Genomic DNA, 23,162 nt, shown 5'->3' on the forward strand with positions numbered 1-23,162 from the left:
ATTTTGGGACTTCAGATACCTTTTTATGCATTCTAAATTCCAAGGCCATCAATGGGTCTTCAACATAGCGAGGAAAATCCTGCATTAAGAGGACAGGTTCAGCTGGACCATAATAAAATATGTGTGCTTGTTCAGTGAAAATGGATGTCACACTTAACTCTGAAAATATACAAATGAACTTAAATTAAAAAAAAAAAGAAAAAAAGAAATACAAGACTAATGAAGGCCAGAGTCTTCTGACTTAGGATTGGCACAAACAAGTGGAGGTGTTCAATGTTTTGTGAGATCTCAACCCTCCCCTATACCTCTATAGCTAGCCATTGTAGAATAAACAAACACACAGCAATACGCAAAGTAAAACTCAGTTTAAATGTCATACCTGTATAAAGTAATAAACTAAGCAATAGGCAAAGTAAAACTCAGTTTAAATGTCATACCTGTATAAAGTAATAAACTAAGCAATAGGCAAAGTAAAACTCAGTTTAAATGTCATACCTGTATAAAGTAATAAACTAAGCAATAGGCAAAGTAAAACTCAGTTTAAATGTCATACCTGTATAAAGTAATAAACTAAGCAATAGGCAAAGTAAAACTCAGTTTAAATGTCATACCTGTATAAAGTAACATACCTGTATAAAGTAATAAACTAATCAATAGGCAAAGTAAAACTCAGTTTAAATGTCATACCTGTATAAAGTAATAAACTAATCAATAGGCAAAGTAAAACTCAGTTTAAATGTCATACCTGTATAAAGTAATAAACTAAGCAATAGGCAAAGTAAAACTCAGTTTAAATGTCATACCTGTATAAAGTAATAAACTAAGCAATAGGCAAAGTAAAACTCAGTTTAAATGTCATACCTGTATAAAGTAATAAACTAAGCAATAGGCAAAGTAAAACTCAGTTTAAATGTCATACCTGTATAAAGTAATAAACTAAGCAATAGGCAAAGTAAAACTCAGTTTAAATGTCATACCTGTATAAAGTAATAAACTAAGCAATAGGCAAAGTAAAACTCAGTTTAAATGTCATACCTGTATAAAGTAATAAACTAATCAGTATAGTACTGTACTTGTGAGAAATTCTTACTGGTAGTAAAAATTAATACACCATAATGAAATAACATAATTATATTTATATCTATATAACGATATATATCAAATACAATCAGAGACTGGAACATTTAAAATCTTAACCTCTTGATAAAAGGACAATAGTTTCAATGTCATTTTATTTACATTAACCAGTATATTATGCTTGAAATAATTAATATTAAGATAATAAGTATATAATTAAAAATCTAAACTTAGAATATTAAAAAAAAAAAAAAAAAAAAAAAAAGGAACAAGACAATAGTATATATATATATGTCTTTTAACATATATAAAGTGATGACTACAAAAAAGAAAAAGGAAAAAAAAAGTACCAAAAATAATAACAAATTGGTATTTGGGCATAATAGTGATGTTGCACTAGAGGTAAAAAAATCATCTGCTCTCAATCTGTCTTTCACAGAAAATTTTGGTTGCAATTTTTACTATGAACTGCAAATTAGAGCTTCCTTAAATTTGATATCAAGTTCTATTAAAGCATGCTATACTGAGTGATACATGTTTAGATTCTTCCCTCATCTACTTCCTGTTTACCAAATACATATTTATTCTTACACATAATAACAATGTATGAAATTTATGTCTATTATTAGAAAGAAATAAAATTCAAGGCTTTCTGAAAGGAGTAGGTTAATGGCTTGTATTGCCATAAGATTTTAATGGTTTTTATGACCCTGTCGTGGAGAAGGGATCATTAAGTGTTGCCCTGGTCTGTCTATACATGTACATCTCAAAATTAGTTTCCATTCTCTAACTTTTTGACTCTATTATGAAACTTATACATAATTCTTATAACCATAAAACATAGAACAAGTTTGAATTTTTTACTGATCTTGAGTTATGTTCCTTTATAATGTTATATGCAAACAGGTACGTCTGCTGTGTGCCATGGCACAATCTTTTTATGTCCCATTTATTATGCCTTATTTATGGGCATTATGTTTTCTGGCCTGTGCATGCATCTGTCTGTCCATTTGTTTGTCCGTCTGTCCCGCTTCAGGGTAAAGTTTTTGGTCAATGTAGTTTTTGATGAAGTTGAAGTCCAATCAACCTGAGATTTAGTACACATGTTCCCTATGATATAATCTTTCTAATTTAAGTCCAAATTAGAGATTTTACCAATTTCATGGGTTATTCAGTGTGCATCACATAATTTAATTCTTAATTTGCTTTTAAACCGTAGTAAACCATGAAAAAACGTTGATGACAAAGTTATGTCAATGAGCTGATAAACAAAACATTGTCAGCCAATCAGAAGATGTGTTACATCCAAAATTGAATTATTGATATATGACAACTTCTTTTTGATACATCACATTATTAATCACGAAGTAAAGAGTAAAGATCTCTAAATAATCTAAATAATGCATTATTTGTTTTGTGATGTCATGTCATGGTCCTACTTTTCTTAAAACACATCAGTTTTTTGCATAAATTACTTTCATTCAAAGCAATTAAGTGTAAAATTATATAAGTATTGGGTAAACAAGAAGTTGATGAGTGATTGTTCTGGAAATAAGTAATCCTTCTCAGAAAATACAAATCAAGACTTTCTAAGATTTGTAGTTAAGCTTCATTGGAAGATGCTTTAATGTTTGATGTGTGTTCACATCCAATGCTCATCCTTTGAGGGTATCATTTGTGCTCATTAGTTCATAGTTCAATTCTTTACCATTTGGTATTAAAAAAGTGTTTTATAATTGAATGTAATGTAATGATCTTCTATCATCTAGATGTTATACAGGCAACAATCAAATCCAACATTTGTCTTAAGTTTGTTTCATTTTCAGTGTTGTCAGCAGTAGCAGCCATTAACCAAGCTTTAGATGTCGGTGACCCTGAAAGGACATTTAAAGCTTTGTGTAATGAGGATGCATGTGTTCCTGATCTGGATGAAAACAATATGGAAAAATACCAAAAACAATTATTGTTGCAGAAGGCAACTAAATCTGAGGTTAGTTCTAAATACTATTATGTTACTAGCACATAATAATAAATGTCAGACTCAACTTAATGTTGTATTCTATTTTATATCATGGTTGCTAAGTTGGTTGAAAGATTGTATTATTTATGAAGAAAAATATACCCAAATTGAGGATATTATTATTAAATTGGTACAAAAAGGCAATCAAGTTAAGATTTTCTTGAACTGCATCATAAAATGATATTCTTTGAAATATATGGTGACATTAGGTTGCTGTTGAATGATGAGCAAAATTTTTCTGACCAATGTGGATTCTAATACACTTATCTGGCATCACCTTTTTGAGAATTTGTTTGTTTGTACATCCATACATGCCTCTGGATGCCTCTGAACATCTACATCCTAAAATTGGTTTCCATTCGCTACGCTAACTTCAGTTTACCTCAACCAAATGCTGAATTCTACTTTTCCTTTCTTTATTTTAAATTTGCCTCAACCAAATGTTATGAAACTTATTGCAACGATCATTATCACAAAACACAGATCAAGTTTTGATTTTGGTGGAGTCACCTTTACCATTCTAGAGTTATGCCCCTTTACAATGGAATATTGGCCGAATTTGTTTTCCCCATTCTATCACTGTTTTTGTTGAACTAAATTTTATAAATCTTTTACACAATTTCTATCACTACAACATACAGATCAAGTTTGAATTTTGATAGCGTTAGTTCTACCATTTTTAGCTCAACTGGCCCAATGAGCTTTTTTCATCACTTGGCGTCCTTTGTTTGTCGTTAACTTTTACAAAAATCTTCTCCTCTGAAACTACTAGACCAAATTTAACAGAGCATAGCCACAATTATCATTAGGGTATGTAGTCTAAAAAATGTGTCGAATGACCTGTCCTGCCAACCAAGATGGACACCATGCCCAAGTTTGGATTATTATCTTGAATATTATTAAAGATAGATAAACTGTAAACAGGAATAATGTTCTGCAAAAATAAGATCTACAAATGAGTTAACATCACCAAGATTTTGGCATATGTCTCTGAAACTAAAGCATTTACAGCAAATCTGACATGGTGTGAAATTGATTATCAGGTAAATCCCTATCTGTTTTAAAATTTTCAGATGAATCAGACAAGCTGTTGTTGGGTTGCTGCCCCTGAATTAGTAATTTTAAGGAAATTTTGCAATTTTGGGTTATTATCTTGAATATTATTATAGATAGATTAAACTGTAAACAGCAATAATGTTCGGCAAAAATAAGATCTACAAATGAGTTAACATGACCAAAATGGTCAATTGACCACATTACCTCAAATTAAAAAAAAAATATGTATATGTTTTTTTAAACTAAATGACTAGTTTTTATTAATAAAGTTTTGTACATATACTGTTTTCTCAAGAAAATTCTATAATTTGTCCAAATTTAGAAGATTAACTTTTTTATGCCCACCTACGATAGTAGAGGGGCATTATGTTTTCTGGTCTAAGTTTCTCATTAATAGTTTTGTTGCTGTGTCTGTTTATTGAATAAAAAGTTGAATAAAACTTTTCTCCTCAAAAAGTTATAATTATAGAAATACAATGCTGGTTTGTTTACTGTATACCAACGGTAGAGAACAATTTCTAAACCTTTGACAATTAGATATAAATATAATGATTTTTTTTTCATTACAGGCATCATGTGAGTTACTGACCCATTATGAAATCTGTACCTGTATTGAAGAAATCAATCAACAAGTAACAGAGGAACATGAGCGTAAGTGAACTCCCACCATGAATTGGATATAAAGTTGATGTCTGTTCCAAAAACAAGTTATTGTAAGAGCTCTCCTATAGTTTTCATTTTAATATACAAATATTAAAGGACCCACAGTCATCAACTCACATCTAAGTTCATATCATCTACTAAAAAAGTTTTATATTTATTTTTATGTTCCATTTATGGGCATTATGATTTTTGGTCTATGCCTCCGTTCTTCCGTCTGTCTTGCTTCAGGATAAAGTGTTTGGTCAAGGTAATTTTTGTAGAGCTTGTGACTCTTGGGATAGTGGTTAAGTTTATATTTCAGATACTATAAACAATAGGGCTAGTATATTTGGTATATGAAAGGATTGTAAGGTGTACATGTCAAACTGGCAGGTGTCTCCTGACCTTGACCTCATTTTCATGGTTCAGTGGTCAAAGTTAAGTTTTTGTCTTTTTTTCTTATACTAAATGCAATAGGTCTACTATATTTAGTGTATGGAAATATTTTATGATCTACATGTCAGTCTCACAGCTTTTATTTGACCTCATTTTCACTGTTCGTTGCTCAGTGTTAAGATTTTGTGTTTTGGTCTATTTTTCTTTTGCTATAAGCAATTAATCAACTTTATTTGGTGTAAGGAAGGATTGTGAGCTGTATTTATCTGTCTGGCATGGTTTATCTGACCTTGACCTCATTTTCATGGTACATCAGTCAATGTTTAGTTTTCTTGGTTGAGTCAGTTTCTTAGAAATTTTAAGCAATAGGTCAACTATATTTAGTGTATTGAATGATTGTAAGGTGTACATGTATTTCTTGTTTGGTTTATATGACCATGACCTCATTTTCTTGGATCATGTTAAATATAAGTTTATGTGAAAGTTGTAGTAAAGCTTTATATTTGGAACTATCAATGGTGAGTAAAGAAGGCGAGACATTTCAGCATGTTCACTCTTGTGTCAGAAGTCCAATCCACTTGAAACTTAGTACACATGTTCTAGGCCTATAATATGGTATTTCTAATCTTAATGCCAAATTAGAGTTTTAACTCCAATTTCATGATCCACTGAACATAGAAAATGATAAAGCGATCAGGGCTTCCCTGTACTATGGACAAATTCTTGTTATTAAAAGGGCAACAGTAATTGCAGCTGTCTGCATTAGTAATATGGTAGGTTTATTTGTCCATAATAAACATACCTAAATCAGATTTTAAGTTATTCAAGCTACTTTTCCAATCTTTTAATGAGTGGTGTTGATAAGTTTGATTTTTGGAGGATTGACCTTTGAAATGTTAACAATAGGGAAACTGACATTGTATAAAAAGAAAAAAAGATGCCCCACCATAACAGGGGTGGTGGGCATTAACTTTTACCCTTTTACGTCTGTGTGTCTCAAAATTGGTTTCCATTCTCTATCTTTAGTTTGTCTCAACCAAATGATATGAGACTTAACACAATGCTTAAAACAACAAAAGCAAATATCAAGTATGAAATTTGGTGGCGTCACTTGTTTGATTCTAGAGTTGTGCCCCTATAAAAATGGAAAAGGTGCTAAATTTTTCGTTTCCTTTCTCTAACTTAAGTTTGCCTCAACCAAATGTTATGAAACTTATACACAATGCTTATTACTATAATACACAGATCAAGTTTGAGTTTTGGTGCCATTACTTTTACTGTTGTAGAGTTATGTCGTTGACAAATTTTTCATTTTTTTTCTAAAATTATCAATTAAGTAATTATTCAAATTGGAGTTATCTTCCTTTGTCCATGATGATAGTTAATCAACTTCAATTAATGCCTTATACAATACAATGTTCAATTTTGCCTTCCACTGATGAATTAAAGCAATTTTTACCCTTCAGTGCTTACATGCACTTTGATTAACTTTATTTATACTGCACTCGTTCTATTTGAGCAGTCAAATTGCGTTGACCGTATATTTCTATGTCATATACAGTCACTGACATGCTATCACTTTTCCTCATGAATATTTAAATACAAATTGCCAAGATTATAATTAATTATTCTTACGACCTATTCAACCTGTTCATGTTTTCAATGTATACAACGACTCAAACTTTTCTTTTGCAATTTTTATTAAAAAAAAACATATTTCACTTGTTAATATGTTTGGTCTGCATACTATAAATCATTATTTTAATGCTTATTGTTGATAATTTGGTTCATTCTTAAACAAATTCGTTCACCATCGATTTCGAATTTCAACAGGTAAATAAATGTACATTTCATCGTGTTGTATATTTCTCTGCCTGCATGATATGAGGTCTTTTTATAAAAGGGGGAAGTTTCCCAATATCTAAATCAATGGTGACATTAACACATTAAACAACAATTGAAAATGTTTTTTTAGATTGCAGTATAAAGACAATAATAGTGCATTGACTTGACATATCAACAATATAAGGATTCGGCCAGAAACGAGGAAAAAGCTCGGCAGAGCCTCGCATTTCCCCGTTTCTAAGCCTCATCCTTATATCATTGATATGTCAAGTCAATGCACTATTATTTTCTATATATGTAAGCAGTGGCATCATATGTGTTACCCATTTATATTTTTTACATTCAAGCAAATGGCACAAACATAAAAAGTTTTGATGGAAAAGTACTTATATTTAAGAATGCATTGGTACTGAAGATAAATTTGTTTGTAGGAGTTTTGGCGATAGGAGAAATCAACAAAGCCTTGGGAAAAGGAGACCCAACTGTAACATTTCAAGCTTTGGAGCAGCCCTCTGCAAAACTTAACTCAATTGATGAGAAGCAGTCATATCGCTATCATGTGTTATTGGTTCGACAGAAACAAGAAAAAGAGAAAGTTAGTTTATGCCTTGTTAATTGAACCTTTTAAAAATGAGAAGATATATTATAAGAACAGATATTTGATTCAGAGATCATTGCATTTGTATAGACTTGAGTTAATTCATTTTTCTAGACCCTTAGTGCTTTAGTAATGGAAGTGTTGTAAATACATTTAGATTCAGTCACAACTAAGTTTCTGATCACATTAATGTAGTATTATAATGTTGCTCACTTTAGGTGATGTACTGTCAATTAACAGAACTATGAATGTAAGAGTTCATGGAATCCATATCAAAAGTCTGAAGTTATCATTTTCATGACAGTCCCTACTCTTGATTGCCTCTTGCGGTAGTTAAAAAGTCTTAAAAGATTAAAATTGGTTAGAAAAAGAAATGTCTGGTAAGGTCAAATTGTTCTGAGGAAGGCTTACTCTTTATTCCTATATATATTTGTAACAAAGGTTTATTATTTCACTTTTTTTTTTACAGGAAACGGGAGATGAGGATGCAGAACTATGGATTGAAGAAATTCAGACCTCTATAGAATCTGCCAATAAAGATGCTGAAATTGGTCTCAAAAGTAAGGAGGCAATAATTGTATGGTATATTTTCATTACAAAAGAAAAGGCAGGGGAAGAAATTTTCTTGCGGGGACATTTAGTTTTACCTTTGTCTGTCTGTACGTAGGTATGTATAAAGGACATACATACGTCCGTATTACGGTACAAATGGAAAAACTGCCGAATTTTTCATTTCCTTTCTCTTACTTTATTTTTATTTAAACAAAAGTTATGAAACTTATATGCAATGCTTATTACCACAAAACACAGATCAAGTTTGAATTTGGGTAGCGTCTCTTTTACCATTCTAGAGTTATGCCCTTTTCAGATGAAAAAAAATGCTAATTTTTTTCGTTTCTGTTCTTTAAGTTTAGTTAGCCTCAAGCAAATGTTATGAAACTTATATACAATGCTTATTACCACAAAACACAGATCAAGTTTGAATTCAGGTAGCATCACTTATACCATTCTAGAGTTATACTTCTTTACAAATGGAAAAATTGAAGTGTCACTTTTACCTTTGTTGAGTGAAGTCTCTTTATAATCTTATATACACATTCCCCATAAATTTTTATGCCCCATTTTTTTATGCCCCATTTTTGGGCATTATGTTTTCTGGTCTGTGCATCTGTTTTTTCGTCCATCTGTCCCGCTTCAGGTTAAAGTTTTTGATCAAGGTTGTTTTTGATGAAGTTGAAGTTCAATCAACTTTAAACTTAGTACACATGTTCTCTATGATATTATCTTTCTAATTTTAATGCCAAATTAGAGATTTCATTTTCAAGGTCCACTGAACATAGAAAATGATAGTGCGGATGGGGCATCCGTGTTCTGGGGACAAATTCTTGTTTTTTGGTGATTTACAGATAAATGGACTTAGTGTTTTGGTTATCTACATTACTCTTTTTCACTGACAGTAGCTATTGAAGGCTAGACACGGAAAAGTTCTCATCACGCTTATACTTGTGTTTACTTTTACAAATCTGTTTCTCAGTAACCTTAGGGTAAACATCTCCTTATTTTTTATGCCCCACCTACGATAGTAGAGGGGCATTATGTTTCTGGTCTGTACATCTGTCTGTCTGTTCATTCGTCTGTGCGTTCGTTTGTCTGTTCGTCCGGATTCAGGTTAAAGTTTTTGGTCAAGGTAGTTTTTGATGAAGTTGAAGTCCTATCAACTTGAAACTAAGTACACATGTTCCCTGTGATATGATTTTTCTAACTTAAATGCCAAATTAAAATTTTGACCCCAATTTCACGGTCCACTGAACATGGTAAATAATAGTGTGAGTGGGGCATCTGTGTACTATGTACTCATTCTTGTTATATTGTCCATTGGTTGGATTTTCAGGATAAATTATATATTCCTACAGACCTACAAAGGAAAGGATGTGGAAACTATAAACAGATTTATTAGAAATGCTTTTTGTGTTTTTTTTTACCAATATGTCCATGAAATAGAATAATAATAAGTGCTGTATAAACATTTCACAACAAAATTTCTTATTAGCTATTATTGCATTAATGAAAAGTATAGGCTTTATCTTTTTTTACCAACTGGGCTTTTTATTAATGAAATTGAAGATTCCAATTTGGATTTCTAGGTCCGCCTGAAATAGTGCAAATCATGAAGTTTTAAACTAAATTAGTGATATGCTTAAACAATTTACAATATCATACTTAGGCAAGTTCGGATGAAGTTAAATGATCACCCTTATTTTATTTGAGAAAATTTGTTTTCAACATATTTTTATGTTCTTTGTTTATATCTGAATTTAACACAGTTTTACATGCGTGCATTTTCCTGTAGAATGCCTATATCCTTATGTCATTGTTCAATGGTGTCCTTTACACCAATAGATCCTTAGAGAACTCATTCACAAAAAGCATACAATTTGGGAAAATGATGGGAACAGCCCAAACAAATCGTGATGTTGCAATCAGCTGACATACACTATATTCATAATTAACACAGGTACTCAAAGTGTTTGAAGAACAGCAATTTTACCAGGGGAACAACCAGTGTTATAAGATCTCTGATGTATTATTTTCTTTATATTTACACAGTGTCTAAAGGTCTGTTTGACATAAACAGTGCTATAGATGGCTTAGAAGAAAATCTTGGAGATAGTTTGCAGAATCAAGATCTTGGACTACACAGTATAATACCTGAATGTATGGACCAATACAAGGATGGACTACAAAAGTGCCGGGAAAATAAGCTAAAGTCAGGTATAATTTCTATTTATGGTTCACCACAAGAACTTTCTAAATCCTCTTCATTTTTAGCTCACCTTTCCTAAAAGGAAATGTGAGCTTTTCTCATCACTTGGCGTCCTTCGTCGTCTGTCGTCGTTAACAATTTTTCAAACATCTTCTCCTCTGAAACTACTGAATGGATTTGGATGAAACTTAGCATGATTGTTCCTTAGATTATCGTGCACAAAGTTTGTGCTTCCATTTTTGATCCGTCAAATAACATGGCCACCGTTACTTAAAATAGAACATAGGGATCAAATGCAGTTTTTGGCTTATAACGCAAAAACCAAAGCATTTAGAGCAAATCTGAGATGGGGTCAAATTGTTTATCAGGTCAAGATCTATCTGCCCTGAAATTTTCAGATGAATCGGACAACCCGTTGTTGGGTTGCTGCCCCTGAATCGATAATTTTAAGGAATTTTGCTGTTTTGGGTTTTTATCTTGAATATTATTATAGATAGAGATAAACTGTAAACAGCAATAATGTTCAGCAAAGTAAGATTTACAAATAAGTCAACATGACCGAAATGGTCAATTGACCCCTTTAGAAGTTATTGCCCTTTATAGTCAATTTTTAACCTTTTTTAGCTCACCTGGACCGAAGGGCCAAGTGAGCTTTTCTCATCACTTGGCGTCCGTCATTGTCCGGCGTCGTCCATCGTCGTTAACTTTTACAAAAATCTTCTCCTCTGAAACTACAGGGCCAAATTTAACCAAACTTGGTCACAATCATCATTGTGGTATCTAGTTTGAAAAATATGTCCAGTGCCTGGCCCAACCAACCAAGATGGCCGCCATGGCTAAAAATAGAACATAGGGGTAAAATGCAGTTTTTGGCTTATAACTCAAAAACCAAACCATTTAGAGCAAATCTGACAGGGACCAAATTGTTCATCAGGTCAATATCTATCTGCCCTGAAATTTTCAGATGAATCGGACATTCTGTTGTTGGGTTGCTGCCCCTGAAATGGTAATTTTAAGAAAATTTTGCTGTTCTTGAATATTATTATAGATAGAGATAAACTGTAAACAGCAATAATGTTCAGCAAAGTAAGATCTACAAATAAGTCAACATGACCAAAATGGTCAGTTGACCACTTTAGGAGTTATTGCCCTTTATAGTCAATTTTTAACCATTTTTATTAAATCAGTAATCTTTTAGAAAAATCTTCTCCTCTGAAACTACTGGGCCAAATTTAACCAAACTTGGCCATATTCATCATTTGGGTATCTAGTTTAAAAAATGTGTCCAGTGGCCCGCCCAACACAAGATGGCCGCCATGGCTAAAAATTGAACAAAGGGGTAAAATGCAGTTTTTGGCTTATAACTCATAAACCAAAGCATTTAGAGCAAATCTGACATGGGATAAAATTGTTTATCAGTTAAAGATCTATCTGCCCTGAAATTTTCAGATGAATCGGACATTCCGTTGTTGGGTTGCTGCCCCTGAAATGGTAATTTTAAAAAATTTTTGCTGTTATTGGTTATTATCTTGAATATTATTATAGATAGAGATAAACTGTAAACAGCAATAATGTTCATCATAGTAAGATCTACAAATAAGTCAACATGACCAAAATGGTCAGTTGACCCCTTTAGGAGTTATTGCCCTTTATAGGCAATTTTTAACCATTTTTCGTAAATCTTAGTAATCTTTTAGAAAAATCTTCTCTGAAACTACTGGGCCAAATTTAACCAAACTTAGCCATAATCATCATAGGGGTATCTAGTTAAAAAAATGTGTCTGGTAACTCGGCCAACAAACCAAGATGGCCGCCATGGCTAAAAATAGAACATGGTGGTAAAATGCAGTTTTTGGCTTATAACTCAAAAACCAAAGCATTAAGAGCAAATCTGACAGGAAGTAAAATTGTTGATCAGGTCACGATCTATCTGCCCTCGAATTTTCAGATGAATCGGATAATCTGTTGTTAGGTTGCTGCCCCTGAATTGGTAATTTTGAGGAAATTTTGCTGTTTTTTTGTTATTATCTTGAATATTATTATAGATAGAGATAAACTGTAAACAGCAATAATGTACAGCAAAGTAAGAACTTAAAATAAGTCAGTATGACCAAAATAGTCAATTGACCCCCTAAGGAGTTATTGCCCTTCATAGTCAATTTTTAACAATTTTCTTAAAATTTGAAGATTTTCAATAACATTTTCCACAGAAAGTACTGTTATAGATAGAGATAATTGTAAGCAGCAAGAATGTTTAGTAAAGTAAGATCTACAAACACATCACCATCACCAAAACACAATTTTGTCATGAATCCATCTGTGTCTATTGTTTAATATTCACATAAACCAAGGTGAGCGACACAGGCTCTTTAGAGCCTCTAGTTCAAAAAAGAAAAATGTGAAAAGCATTGCTCTTATTAAGGCTAAAATATTGCATACAAAACATGTAATATCACAACCCATTTTAGTTCGTTACCAATGAAGTTGAAGGGGTCTTCAGGTTTGCACTCTGTCTGTCTGTCTTTCCATTCTTTAGTCTGGCAAATCAGTTTTCCAAACTTTTTTCTGCTGTTTTGAAATCAAAGTTGGTATTTTAATGAAATCAAGGTAAATACTGATATCACAGGATTATCACAGTTTGGAAGTGCATTTTGAATTGATATCTTTCGGATAAAGTTTACCTCTGTTGTATAATCTGATGATCTTTGTTTTGAATGATAAAATTAATAATATTTAAACATGGCATTGATAAGAACAGACTAGAACATTTATAGTTCTATTTCCTTTGTTTATACATTGTTGATCTATCACTGTAGGAAGTGAAGGCAGTGGGTGGATTATGAACAGACTAGAACATTTATAGTTCTATTTCCTTTGTTTATACATTGTTGATCTGCCATCTTGTTATGTATTTGACCTATCACTGTAGGAAGTGGAGGCAGTGGATGGATGATGAACAGACTAAAGGATGGATCAAAGTTTTATTACAATAAACACCAGGATACCTTTGCCTGGGCTAGACCTGATGATGTTGTCAAAGATCATTCTTTATTAACAAAAGAAGAAATACAGGTATCATTTTCACTTATTATGTTATGTATTTATTTCTAAAGTAAAAGATACGTTCAGTAAATAGGTTAATGTATATAAGAAATTTCTTTTATTGTCCTTCAGGACACCTATATCACCCTGCTGAGTCACGCTGTAATTCTCATATTACCGCTTTGAGACAAGAGCAGACATTATAAACGACGTCACAATGTGTGAGGAGACATAATCAAGCTTACTTTACTCAAGCATAGTTTTAGGGAGGGTGAAAAGACCAGTAGTAGAACGAAAAACAGATAATCAGGTTTTCTTTGTATAGATATCATAAAATATCAGCTGCTTGACACAATGTGAAGTTTTTTAGCTCTTTGGCAGTGTTCACTTGCCAAAAAGGTTCACATTGTGGCCCTTGGCTGGTACGATATCAATGTCTAGGTAATATTGGAGTAGGTATAAAGGAAAAAGTTTGCCCAAGTTTAGTTTGTATCTTACATGCAATAACATATATAATATTATAAACGAGACTTGCTGTCTTGCGAAGACCATGATTAGCAAATAGAAGTACTAAAATTGATTCTGAAAAATAAGAAAAAACGAATTAGGAGATGTGCAGTAGAATTATATGGTGAAGATTGTCAAGCCAAACAACTTTACACTTAAAACTAATAGCTTCAACAATGTTAGTTACCTGTGTTACTACAGAAATTATTGAACAATACCATTAATAGTATTTAATTATATTTTTATTTTCTAAAAATGTAACATAAAGAAATCTTATACTTTTTTGTGAATTATATAGAAAGTGATAACAGATATTACTTCAGCTCATGACAGAGGACAGTTTTTGAAAGCCAACGAATCATTTGTCGTAAAGATACAATCTCATACAAGGGGTTACTTAGCAAGGAAGCAGTACAAACAAAGACTTCATTTCATGCAAACACAAATTCCTGCTGTTGTGAAAATACAGGTAGAGTCATATTTGTTAAAAACTTGAATAACACAGTTGTGGAGTAAAGAGAATCGTCTGTGACAGAACTGTTTTTGTCATCCATTATCCTGTTTTCTTGGTGTCCATATTTGTGAGAAATAGAAATTGTTTTTTATCAAGTACAACAACGTGAAAAGCATTAATTTATGATACTCCCATGAATTTTTGTTTACAGTTTTTTTGTAGTTTAGACCAATCTGAAAAAGAGATACTGAGGCAAGATGGTTTAGTTGAAACAGCATCAACAATTAGTTAGTTTGTGGTTAGGTCAATTAAAGAGTAACCACCAGTGGAAGGCCATGGTATTTGGAATGCAGTTGTATAAGCATTGACTTGTCTCCTTCCCATGGATATAATTTAGTTTTGATCTTTCAGTCATGGTCTTTCTACTATACTGCTTTGCTTAGGGCTGTCCCAAAAATAAATGTAAGGGAGAAGGAAGGCATTTTTTATTTGACCCCACCATGCATACATTTTAAATTGGATATTTCATTTAAATGTTCAAGAATCTTTCTAAAATAACCACAATCCATCAAGTTTTAATAAAAGTGCCTCCCCCCCCCCCTCCATACAATTTATTCTGGAAAAGCCCTTAGTTTAAGAAATTTGGTGTGTAGATTATTAGCATTGGCACATCTTGTTTCCATGGATATTATTTGTTTCCATGGATATTATTTGTCTCCTCCTCTTCCTCAGTTATGGTCTATTGTCTTTGAACAGTTTGCATAGATTTCATGTTAAAGTTTGTGATTGAATCAGTTAAAGTTAGACCACCAATTATTTTAGGAATGCAGTGGTATAAGAATTTACAAGTCTCATTTTCAAGGAGATTATCATGAAGTTTCATTGATTTTAACACTTTTGCATATTTTACAAGTTAAAGTTTGTGTTACGGTATGTTTAATTTGAACATTTGCATTTTACAAAAAAAAATTACAAAAAAGCAATACATTTCTATGTGTCAACCATAAATAACATTGAGTTTGAAGATAGTCAGGAATAATGATGTATTTTCTATATAATTTATATTTTAGGCTGCATGGAAAGGAGCTAAACAGAAAAGAAAATATCAAGAAAGATTGCAGTACCTACAGGATAAAGGAGACACAGCTATAAAGGTAGTTTTATTAGATAAGTCGGATATTGACAGTCTACGGTGCTAAAAGACTGAAACAATTAAATTGTTAAAGTGGTTCTTACCATTTGATGACAATTTTGACTTATTTTCTACATTTTGCTCCTTATATCTAAAAATATAATAGACAGAGAGAAACTATTAATAGCAATTATAAATACAACAAGATATTGATTTCAATTTCACAATGTCTGATTAAACAGTGAAGAATGGGAAACTTGGACTAAGAAATAGAAAAAACAAGAATATTTTTGCCTTTTGTAATATTGAGAATGTTGGACAGAAAGCTCTCATACAATCCATGTGTAATTGATCATCTTTTGGTATGATAATTTTTACAGGAGTTATGGGACTGTCTTGTCTGTCTGTCTTGTCCTTCTGTCTGGTACGTCTTTAAAATTGGCGTCTGATAAAGTTTGCCCCAACCAAATGTTGTAAAAATATACAATACTTATTATCACAAAACAGATGAATTTTGAAATTAGGAATATATGATCGTCATGCAATCCATAAAAAATATTCATATACAAGTTCATTATTTATTTTGTCTGATATAATACAAATTTTTGTTTTGTTTTATTTAATTACAGATTCAGTCATTTGTCAGAATGTGGAAAGCTATGAGGGATTTCAAGAAGAGATTACAATACTTTAAAGATAATGTATGCATGGATACTGTACCATTATAGTTTACTTATAATTTTATTGAGCAACTTATAAAATAATTGTAGTCTTATATGAAGGCTAATTGAAACAGAATTATGGAGGTTTAAAACAACTCAAATCTTTGAACCCATGGCTGGTTCAAATCAAAGACTTTAAAATTGGTATTTGCTACTTCTCTGCTAAGTTTGCTGCATAAAGGAGATAGAGCAAGCACTGGTTGACTCAACGTCAGAAAAATGTGTCCTTGTAGTATGACATTTCCCCCTTTGGACTGTTACCTTTTTAGCATGTTAAAAAATATGGTCCAGTACAAAGCAGGGTTAATATTCATATTACACAATATGTTCATATCCTGAATATACACCTAATTTGCTGCTGGACGTTATTCAGCCATCCATTATCATCAAAATATACAAGAGCTGGATACTCCTTATCTTTAAGAAAGTGTTCTTCATTGAATTGAGTTAAAGAACATTTATATTTGGTATATAGAATCATTGTAAGGTTTACATATCAATTAAACAAGTTTCCTTCACTTCATTTCTTTTAATGATAAAATTGAGAAAGGAAATGGGGAATGTGTCAAAGCGACAACAACCCGACCATAGAGCAGACAACAGCCCAGGCCACCAATGAATCTTCAATGTAGCAAGAAACTCCTGCACCCGGAGGCATCCTTCAGCTGGCCCCTCAACAAATATGTATACTAGTTCAGTGATAATGGACGTCATACTAAACTCCGAATTATACACAAGAAACTAAAATTAAAAATCATACAAGACTAACAAAGGCCAGAGGCTTCTAACTTGGGACAGGGGCAAAATTTTTGCGGGATTAAACATGTTTATGAGATCTCAACCCTCTCCCTATACCTCTAGCCAATGTAGAAAAGTAAACGCATACCAATACGCACATTAGAATTCAGTTCAAGAGAAGTCTGAGTCCGATGGTTTACTTGGTCAAAGCTAAATGATTGATGAGATATTATGAATAATAAGTAATCTATATTCATGAATAGAATGATATGTACATGCCCCTGACAAGGAGATTATTTGGCTCCGCCCCCTCAGTCATGGTCTGTTGATAATGAAACTTTTGCTTAGTTTTCATGTATTAGTTTGATATTAGGTTGGTTTATGAGGAACCACTAGTGGTAGGTCAATATTTTGTATGCAGTTGTATTAGCATAAGTATATTTCATTACCATGAAGATTATTTGCCCCTGCCCCTTCAGTTATGGTTTATTGACTTTAAGTACTTGCAAAACTTACATTAAAGTGTTGCAATTTTAATTTTTAATTTAAATTATAATTTGCATTATAGAAATAACAAAAAAGTGAGAAACATCTCTGTGATAATAGTTTATGTTAATAATAAATCATGTTTATTTGTTCACTATAATAAATGTAAGGTGTGTTTATTAGACTGATGGGGTTATCTGAACTGCAACTCATTCTCATGGTTTATTTATTAATGTTAAGTTTTTGTGATAAGGTCAGTTTCTAAAACACTCTAAAGTAATAGGTCAACTATTTAATGTAGTTTTTTTTCTAACAAATCAATATAACATTGTTACGTTATGTCATTTAATGATATTTATAGGAAGCTGCAGTAGTCAAAATCCAGGCATTCGTCAGATCCAACAAAGCTAGGCATGATTACAGAGCATTAAGTATGTAATAGTTATGTAATGACGTTTAGCCTGTAGTATTAGACAACTTTAATAAGAAAATATAAAGCATGCAAAAAAATGTAGATTATACATCTGCATCATGTGTGATATATCTTTCCACTAGTGACCATTGAATTTTCAGCTTGAAACAAGAAGCTTGCCAATCATTTTTAATTATTTTGAATTAATTTGTGCTTTCAGATTTTTATACGACCGCAAAAAGTTTTGTGGGCATATTTTGGTATCAGGTTGTTGTCGTCAGCATGGTCAGAAGACATTTAAATCTTTGAAATTAAAACTCAATGTTTGATACCACAAAAAAAAAAGTTGGGATTGATTTTGGGGGTTATGGTCCCAACAGTTCAGGAATTAGGGGCCAAAAGGGCCCCAAATAAGCATTTTTCTAGTTTTCAGACAAACACTGGTGGAACAGTGTATGGATCTCTCTGAAATTGTACCTCAAGTTTCCATACCTCAAAGGGATGGTTAGAATTGGCTTTGGGGGGGGGGGGGGTTACAGGTACAAAAGTTTCCTGGTTAATACACAATTACTTAAGTACCTTTTAACCTAATGAAATAGATTTTGGACCATGAAGCATTATAGCATTTGATTGATTCATGATATTTTACAGTATATAGAAGAGACCAATATTTTTGGATTAGTGCTCTTTATTGATTTTGAGAAAGCTTTGATTCTTTATTTTGGACCTCTGCGGTTGTATCCAGCTGCGTTCAGCGTAGAAATTTATTATAAACTGTAGACAAATTTGCATTACATTAAATGCTAGATTAGAATCAGCTTTTAAGAAAGCACACTTATTATGTTGTATGAAGAATTACAACAATGAAAACAATTTTACATAACGGATATGATGTTTAATTATATATTTAAATATTAATTGTCTGTTTACAGTGATGGAAGAAAACCCACCTTTAAATGTTGTACAGAGATTTGTTCATTTATTGGATGCTAGTGATGTTGATTACTCAGAGGAAATAGGTATGAAGTTAGCACCCACAAAAACATCAGCTATTAAGGTGATACCTAACACTTTCACTAAAATTAATTTGGCTCGTTTAATTTTAATTAAATTTTGACAAAGTATTTACTTTGACCCTTTAACAAAAATATAAAAATTTCAAAAATTTTGAACCAACCGTTTTGTCAAAAAAAATACACTGGTTATATAGCAGTTTGACAAACACCAATTTTGATCATTAAGAAGCTTAATATTCCCTATACAACACAATGTAATTAAAACATATAGCTGACTTTACAGAGTTATCTCCTTATAGTGTGAGGTATCACCTTAAGCAATTAGCTTTCATTTAACCAGAAGTCTATTACTTCTACTTTTCTGTCCAGTGAACTCTTTGTTACTATAAACACATTTATCCTTCATGCTATGTTGGAGATAAATGAATTTTTTGTATTACCAATATATTTTTCTGTCTGTCTGTTAGTTTGTCATCAACATGTCTGACAATAGCTTTAAAAAACACTTTTACAAATTTCCATGAAACTTTGGTGAATTGTCTATATCTATTGTAGTAACCTCCCTTCCAATTTTTAAGAATTTAGATTTTACGTTTCCCATTTTATTTTAATTTTATTCATTAAAGATTGGTGGATTTTTCCAGATGTCTGACTAGATATAACTCAGGGATCTCCATGGCCTGTTTAACGATGGCGCCCTGCCATCGTTCAAATGTCTTGTGCCATCGTCAAATGACTTGCGCCATCGTTAAATTGTCTTCCGCCATTGTTCAAAACTTCATCGTTTTTTGTAGCCCGACGCCATTTTTTTATCAATTATAATTAGGGCCCCGCCGACTAAGGCGGGTCGCCCTATAGTGATCAGTCTGTCCGTCCGTCCGTCCGTCTGTCCGTCCGTCCGTCTGTCCGTCCGTCCGTCCGTCCGTCCGTCCGTCCGTAACACTTTAACTTTGTGTCCGCTCTATATCTTAAAAACCGTTATGATTTCAAAGTTTATACTTGACATCCATTTTCACCAACACCAGAGGGTGTGTCATGATGTATGTAAAACTTCCTAGGTCAAAGGTCAAGGTCAAAAACTTTAATTTCAGTTGACAACCCTGTGTCCTGTGGTGAAGATCGTGTCCGCTCTATATCTTGAGAACCGTTATGATTTCAAAGTTTATACTTGACATGTATATGAACCAATACCAGAGGGTGTGTCATAATTTATGAACGACTGCCTAGGGCAAAGTTCAAGGTCAAAAACTTTGGTTTCAGTTGACAACCCCATGTCCTATGGTAAAGATTGTGTCCGCTCTATATCTTGAGAACCGTTATCATTTCAAAGTTTATACTTGACATGTATATAAACCAACACCAAAGGGTGTGTCATAATTTATGTGCAACTTCCTAGGTCAAAGGTCAAGGTCAAAAACTTTGGTTTCAGTTGACAACCCCATGTCCTATGGTAAAGATCGTGTCCGCTCTATATCTTGAGAACCGTTATCATTTCAAAGTTTATACTTGACATGTTTATAAACCAACACCAAAGGGTGTGTCATAATTTATTTACAACTTCCTAGGTCAAAGGTCAAGGTCAAAAACTTTGATTTCAGTTGACAAACCCATGTCCTATGGTAAAGATACAATTTTTTAATGCACATTATTCACAGCGGGGCCCACAGAGATGGCTCCCATCTCAATGATATCTAGTTTATAATCAAATGCATGTAATTGCATAACCCTTAGGCTTTTTATGTTATAATCCAATACAGTTCTAACGCCTGAGGGATATCCGGATTAATATCGCTAATCACTTGTACCTGAGCTTGTACAGGTAGATCAACAATTCAGACAGGAGAATACTATCTGAGGATAGACGATCCATTTGTCGAATTAATCAACTAAGTTTCAGCAAATGATTATGATAATTTAGATTAAATAAATAAATTAATAATCCAGTTACAAAGAAAACAGTTTAACAAGTCGAACACGTGCTTTATTTTGACTTACGCGATCAGCATCCCCCTGTTTTAAGATGTACAAAATAAGACAAAATAATAGTAAATATTATTTCATTGCAAATAACTCGAGTACTGTTGTAAAGATAATATAATTACTTTAAAAGTTTATAAGTAAAAACTTAAATATTTCCTGTAAGAGAAATACTGTATCGTAATTCCGAATTCATTTCGTATATTACAATCAAATTGATACATCCGCGTTTCCGGTTTCTATTCAGACTCGAAAGATGCATGTTGCACAGCATCAATTTGCCAGATAAAGTCATTAAGAACATTTTCATTTGTCAACGTTTGCTTTACAAATCTCTTTAACCTTTTACATAACCCGTACAAATCGTTTTGTTGTTGCTGCAAATCAGCCATACCGGTAATGGGTTCTGAATTTGACAGTGTCCATGAAAAATAAGCTCCACATCATATGATTTTTAACCCCCATAACTATTACCAAAAATACAAGAAATCTACATGGAGACCTTCATGACAGCTTTTGGTCATTCTCGACTAAGGGGGTACCAGGAAGACTTGGCATTTGAATGGTTAAAAACGCCAATAAATGAAAATATTGATACTTCTAATTCTATAATGAAAATTCAAATAAATATAATTTTAAATAAGCAATGAATTAGCATGTTCACCATTTCTTGTATGGAGGGATAAAATACTTCCAATCGCGCTACACTCTACAGCGTAGACACGGTTTGTAATCGTGAAAGTTCCTCCATCGTTCAATTTTCATCCATGGAGATCCCTGTAACTTATAAATGCTTTGAAAATTTTTTCATGAAACTTGATATATATTGATGTAAGTTCCCTTTCGACCAATGAAAATTTCTGATTTTACATTTTGGTATTGGGAAGTTATTCATTAAAAAGGGGTGATTTTCCAATATCTTTGAAAATTCTTGAAGTAGTCTTCATGCAACTTTGATGGCGGGTTTATATCTATTGAAATTATCTCCCCTCAGTGTTTTTCTTTTTTTTCTGATATGATATGATATGACATGGAGGAGTCTTATGAACTTTATTTGTTGAAAAATCATTGAAATCTGTTAATTTTTCAAACTTTCGACAGTTAATTTTTTTTGGGGTGAGTTTTTTTTTAGCAGTATTTCTTGTTGATCTTATGAATTCAATTAAAGCATAAAGAAGAGCTAAAAGGGTGAGGGGTGTATATCATGTGCTCATAGGGCAGCTATTTATTTAAGCTGTTTTACTAAATTTACTGGTGGGGGTGACCCAAATCTAAGATAGCTTAGAGATAGCTGTAATGGAAGTTTTTATGTTTTAGAATTACAGAAGTTACGTCAGAAGGTGGTTACAGAAATTCGATCAACAAAACAACTAGAAACTGATTTAGATCAGATGGATATCAAAATAGGTTTACTTATTAAAAACAGAATATCTTTGCAGGTAAATGTATAAAAAAAATCTAATGTTTTAAGTTTTGTTTCTTCATATAGGCTTTGAATATTTGAATATGATTAATGTAGCATTATTTAGTTGTGTCTTGGTGGTACATATTACTAGTACAGAGGACTCCACTTAAGGTGGTACCTAACAATACAGGGAGGTAACTCTGTAAAATCAGCTAAACGTTTTAATTACGTTATGTTGTTAAGGGAATATTAAGTTTCTCAATGATCAAAATAAGTGTTTGTCAAACTGCTATATAACCAGTGTAATTTTTCTGATAAAACGGTTGGTTCAAATTTTTTGAAATTTTTATATTTTTGTCAAAGGGTCAAAGTAAATACTTTGTCAAAATTTTATGAAAATTAAACGAGCTAAATTAATTTTAGTTAAAGTGTTGGGTACCACCTTAAGTGGATATTGGCTAAACAAATATACCTGCTATAAAAAAAAACCTATAAAAAAAGGAAGATTGCTTATGATTGTAAATGAGACAACTCTCCACCAGAAACCGAATGACATAGAATTTAACAAGTTTAGGTCACTGTTCGGCCTTCAACAATGAACCAAATCTATACTGCATAGTCAGCTATAAACACGATAAAGGCCCTGAAATAACAAGTTTAAAATAATTCAAGAATTTTTGAAGGCTGATAAAATTACAAAACGGGGAACAAAAAACAAATGGATTAATGAACATGTAATGATTTCTTGGGTTCTATATAAATGGAGCATAATTTTATATTAGGTCTACAGCTTGATAATGTTGACAATTTTTACATTTACTGTGCAGCAACTCCTACATTTTGTATTTGCCAGTGATTAGAGATTTTACAACA

The 23,162-nt window shown here is 32.3% G+C and overlaps 1 protein-coding gene across 2 annotated transcripts in view; it reads left to right on the top strand.

The window, feature by feature from the left end:
- LOC143072387 (ras GTPase-activating-like protein IQGAP1) overlaps window positions 1–23,162 on the top strand; it is a 98,348-nt gene that overhangs the window by 34,033 nt on the left and 41,153 nt on the right. For both annotated transcript variants that reach the window (XM_076247291.1, XM_076247293.1), the window contains exons 15-26: window positions 2,904–3,067; window positions 4,723–4,804; window positions 7,468–7,631; window positions 8,104–8,194; window positions 10,242–10,406; window positions 13,328–13,470; window positions 14,246–14,416; window positions 15,472–15,555; window positions 16,163–16,234; window positions 17,841–17,910; window positions 18,824–18,910; window positions 22,202–22,323. In XM_076247291.1, coding sequence (XP_076103406.1) covers window positions 2,904–3,067; window positions 4,723–4,804; window positions 7,468–7,631; window positions 8,104–8,194; window positions 10,242–10,406; window positions 13,328–13,470; window positions 14,246–14,416; window positions 15,472–15,555; window positions 16,163–16,234; window positions 17,841–17,910; window positions 18,824–18,910; window positions 22,202–22,323 — 1,415 coding nt within the window. The remainder of the gene's footprint in view (window positions 1–2,903; window positions 3,068–4,722; window positions 4,805–7,467; window positions 7,632–8,103; window positions 8,195–10,241; window positions 10,407–13,327; window positions 13,471–14,245; window positions 14,417–15,471; window positions 15,556–16,162; window positions 16,235–17,840; window positions 17,911–18,823; window positions 18,911–22,201; window positions 22,324–23,162) is intronic.

This window comes from Mytilus galloprovincialis, chromosome 4 (assembly GCF_965363235.1).
Source record: "Mytilus galloprovincialis chromosome 4, xbMytGall1.hap1.1, whole genome shotgun sequence".
Classification (NCBI taxonomy): Eukaryota; Metazoa; Mollusca; class Bivalvia; order Mytilida; family Mytilidae; genus Mytilus; species Mytilus galloprovincialis.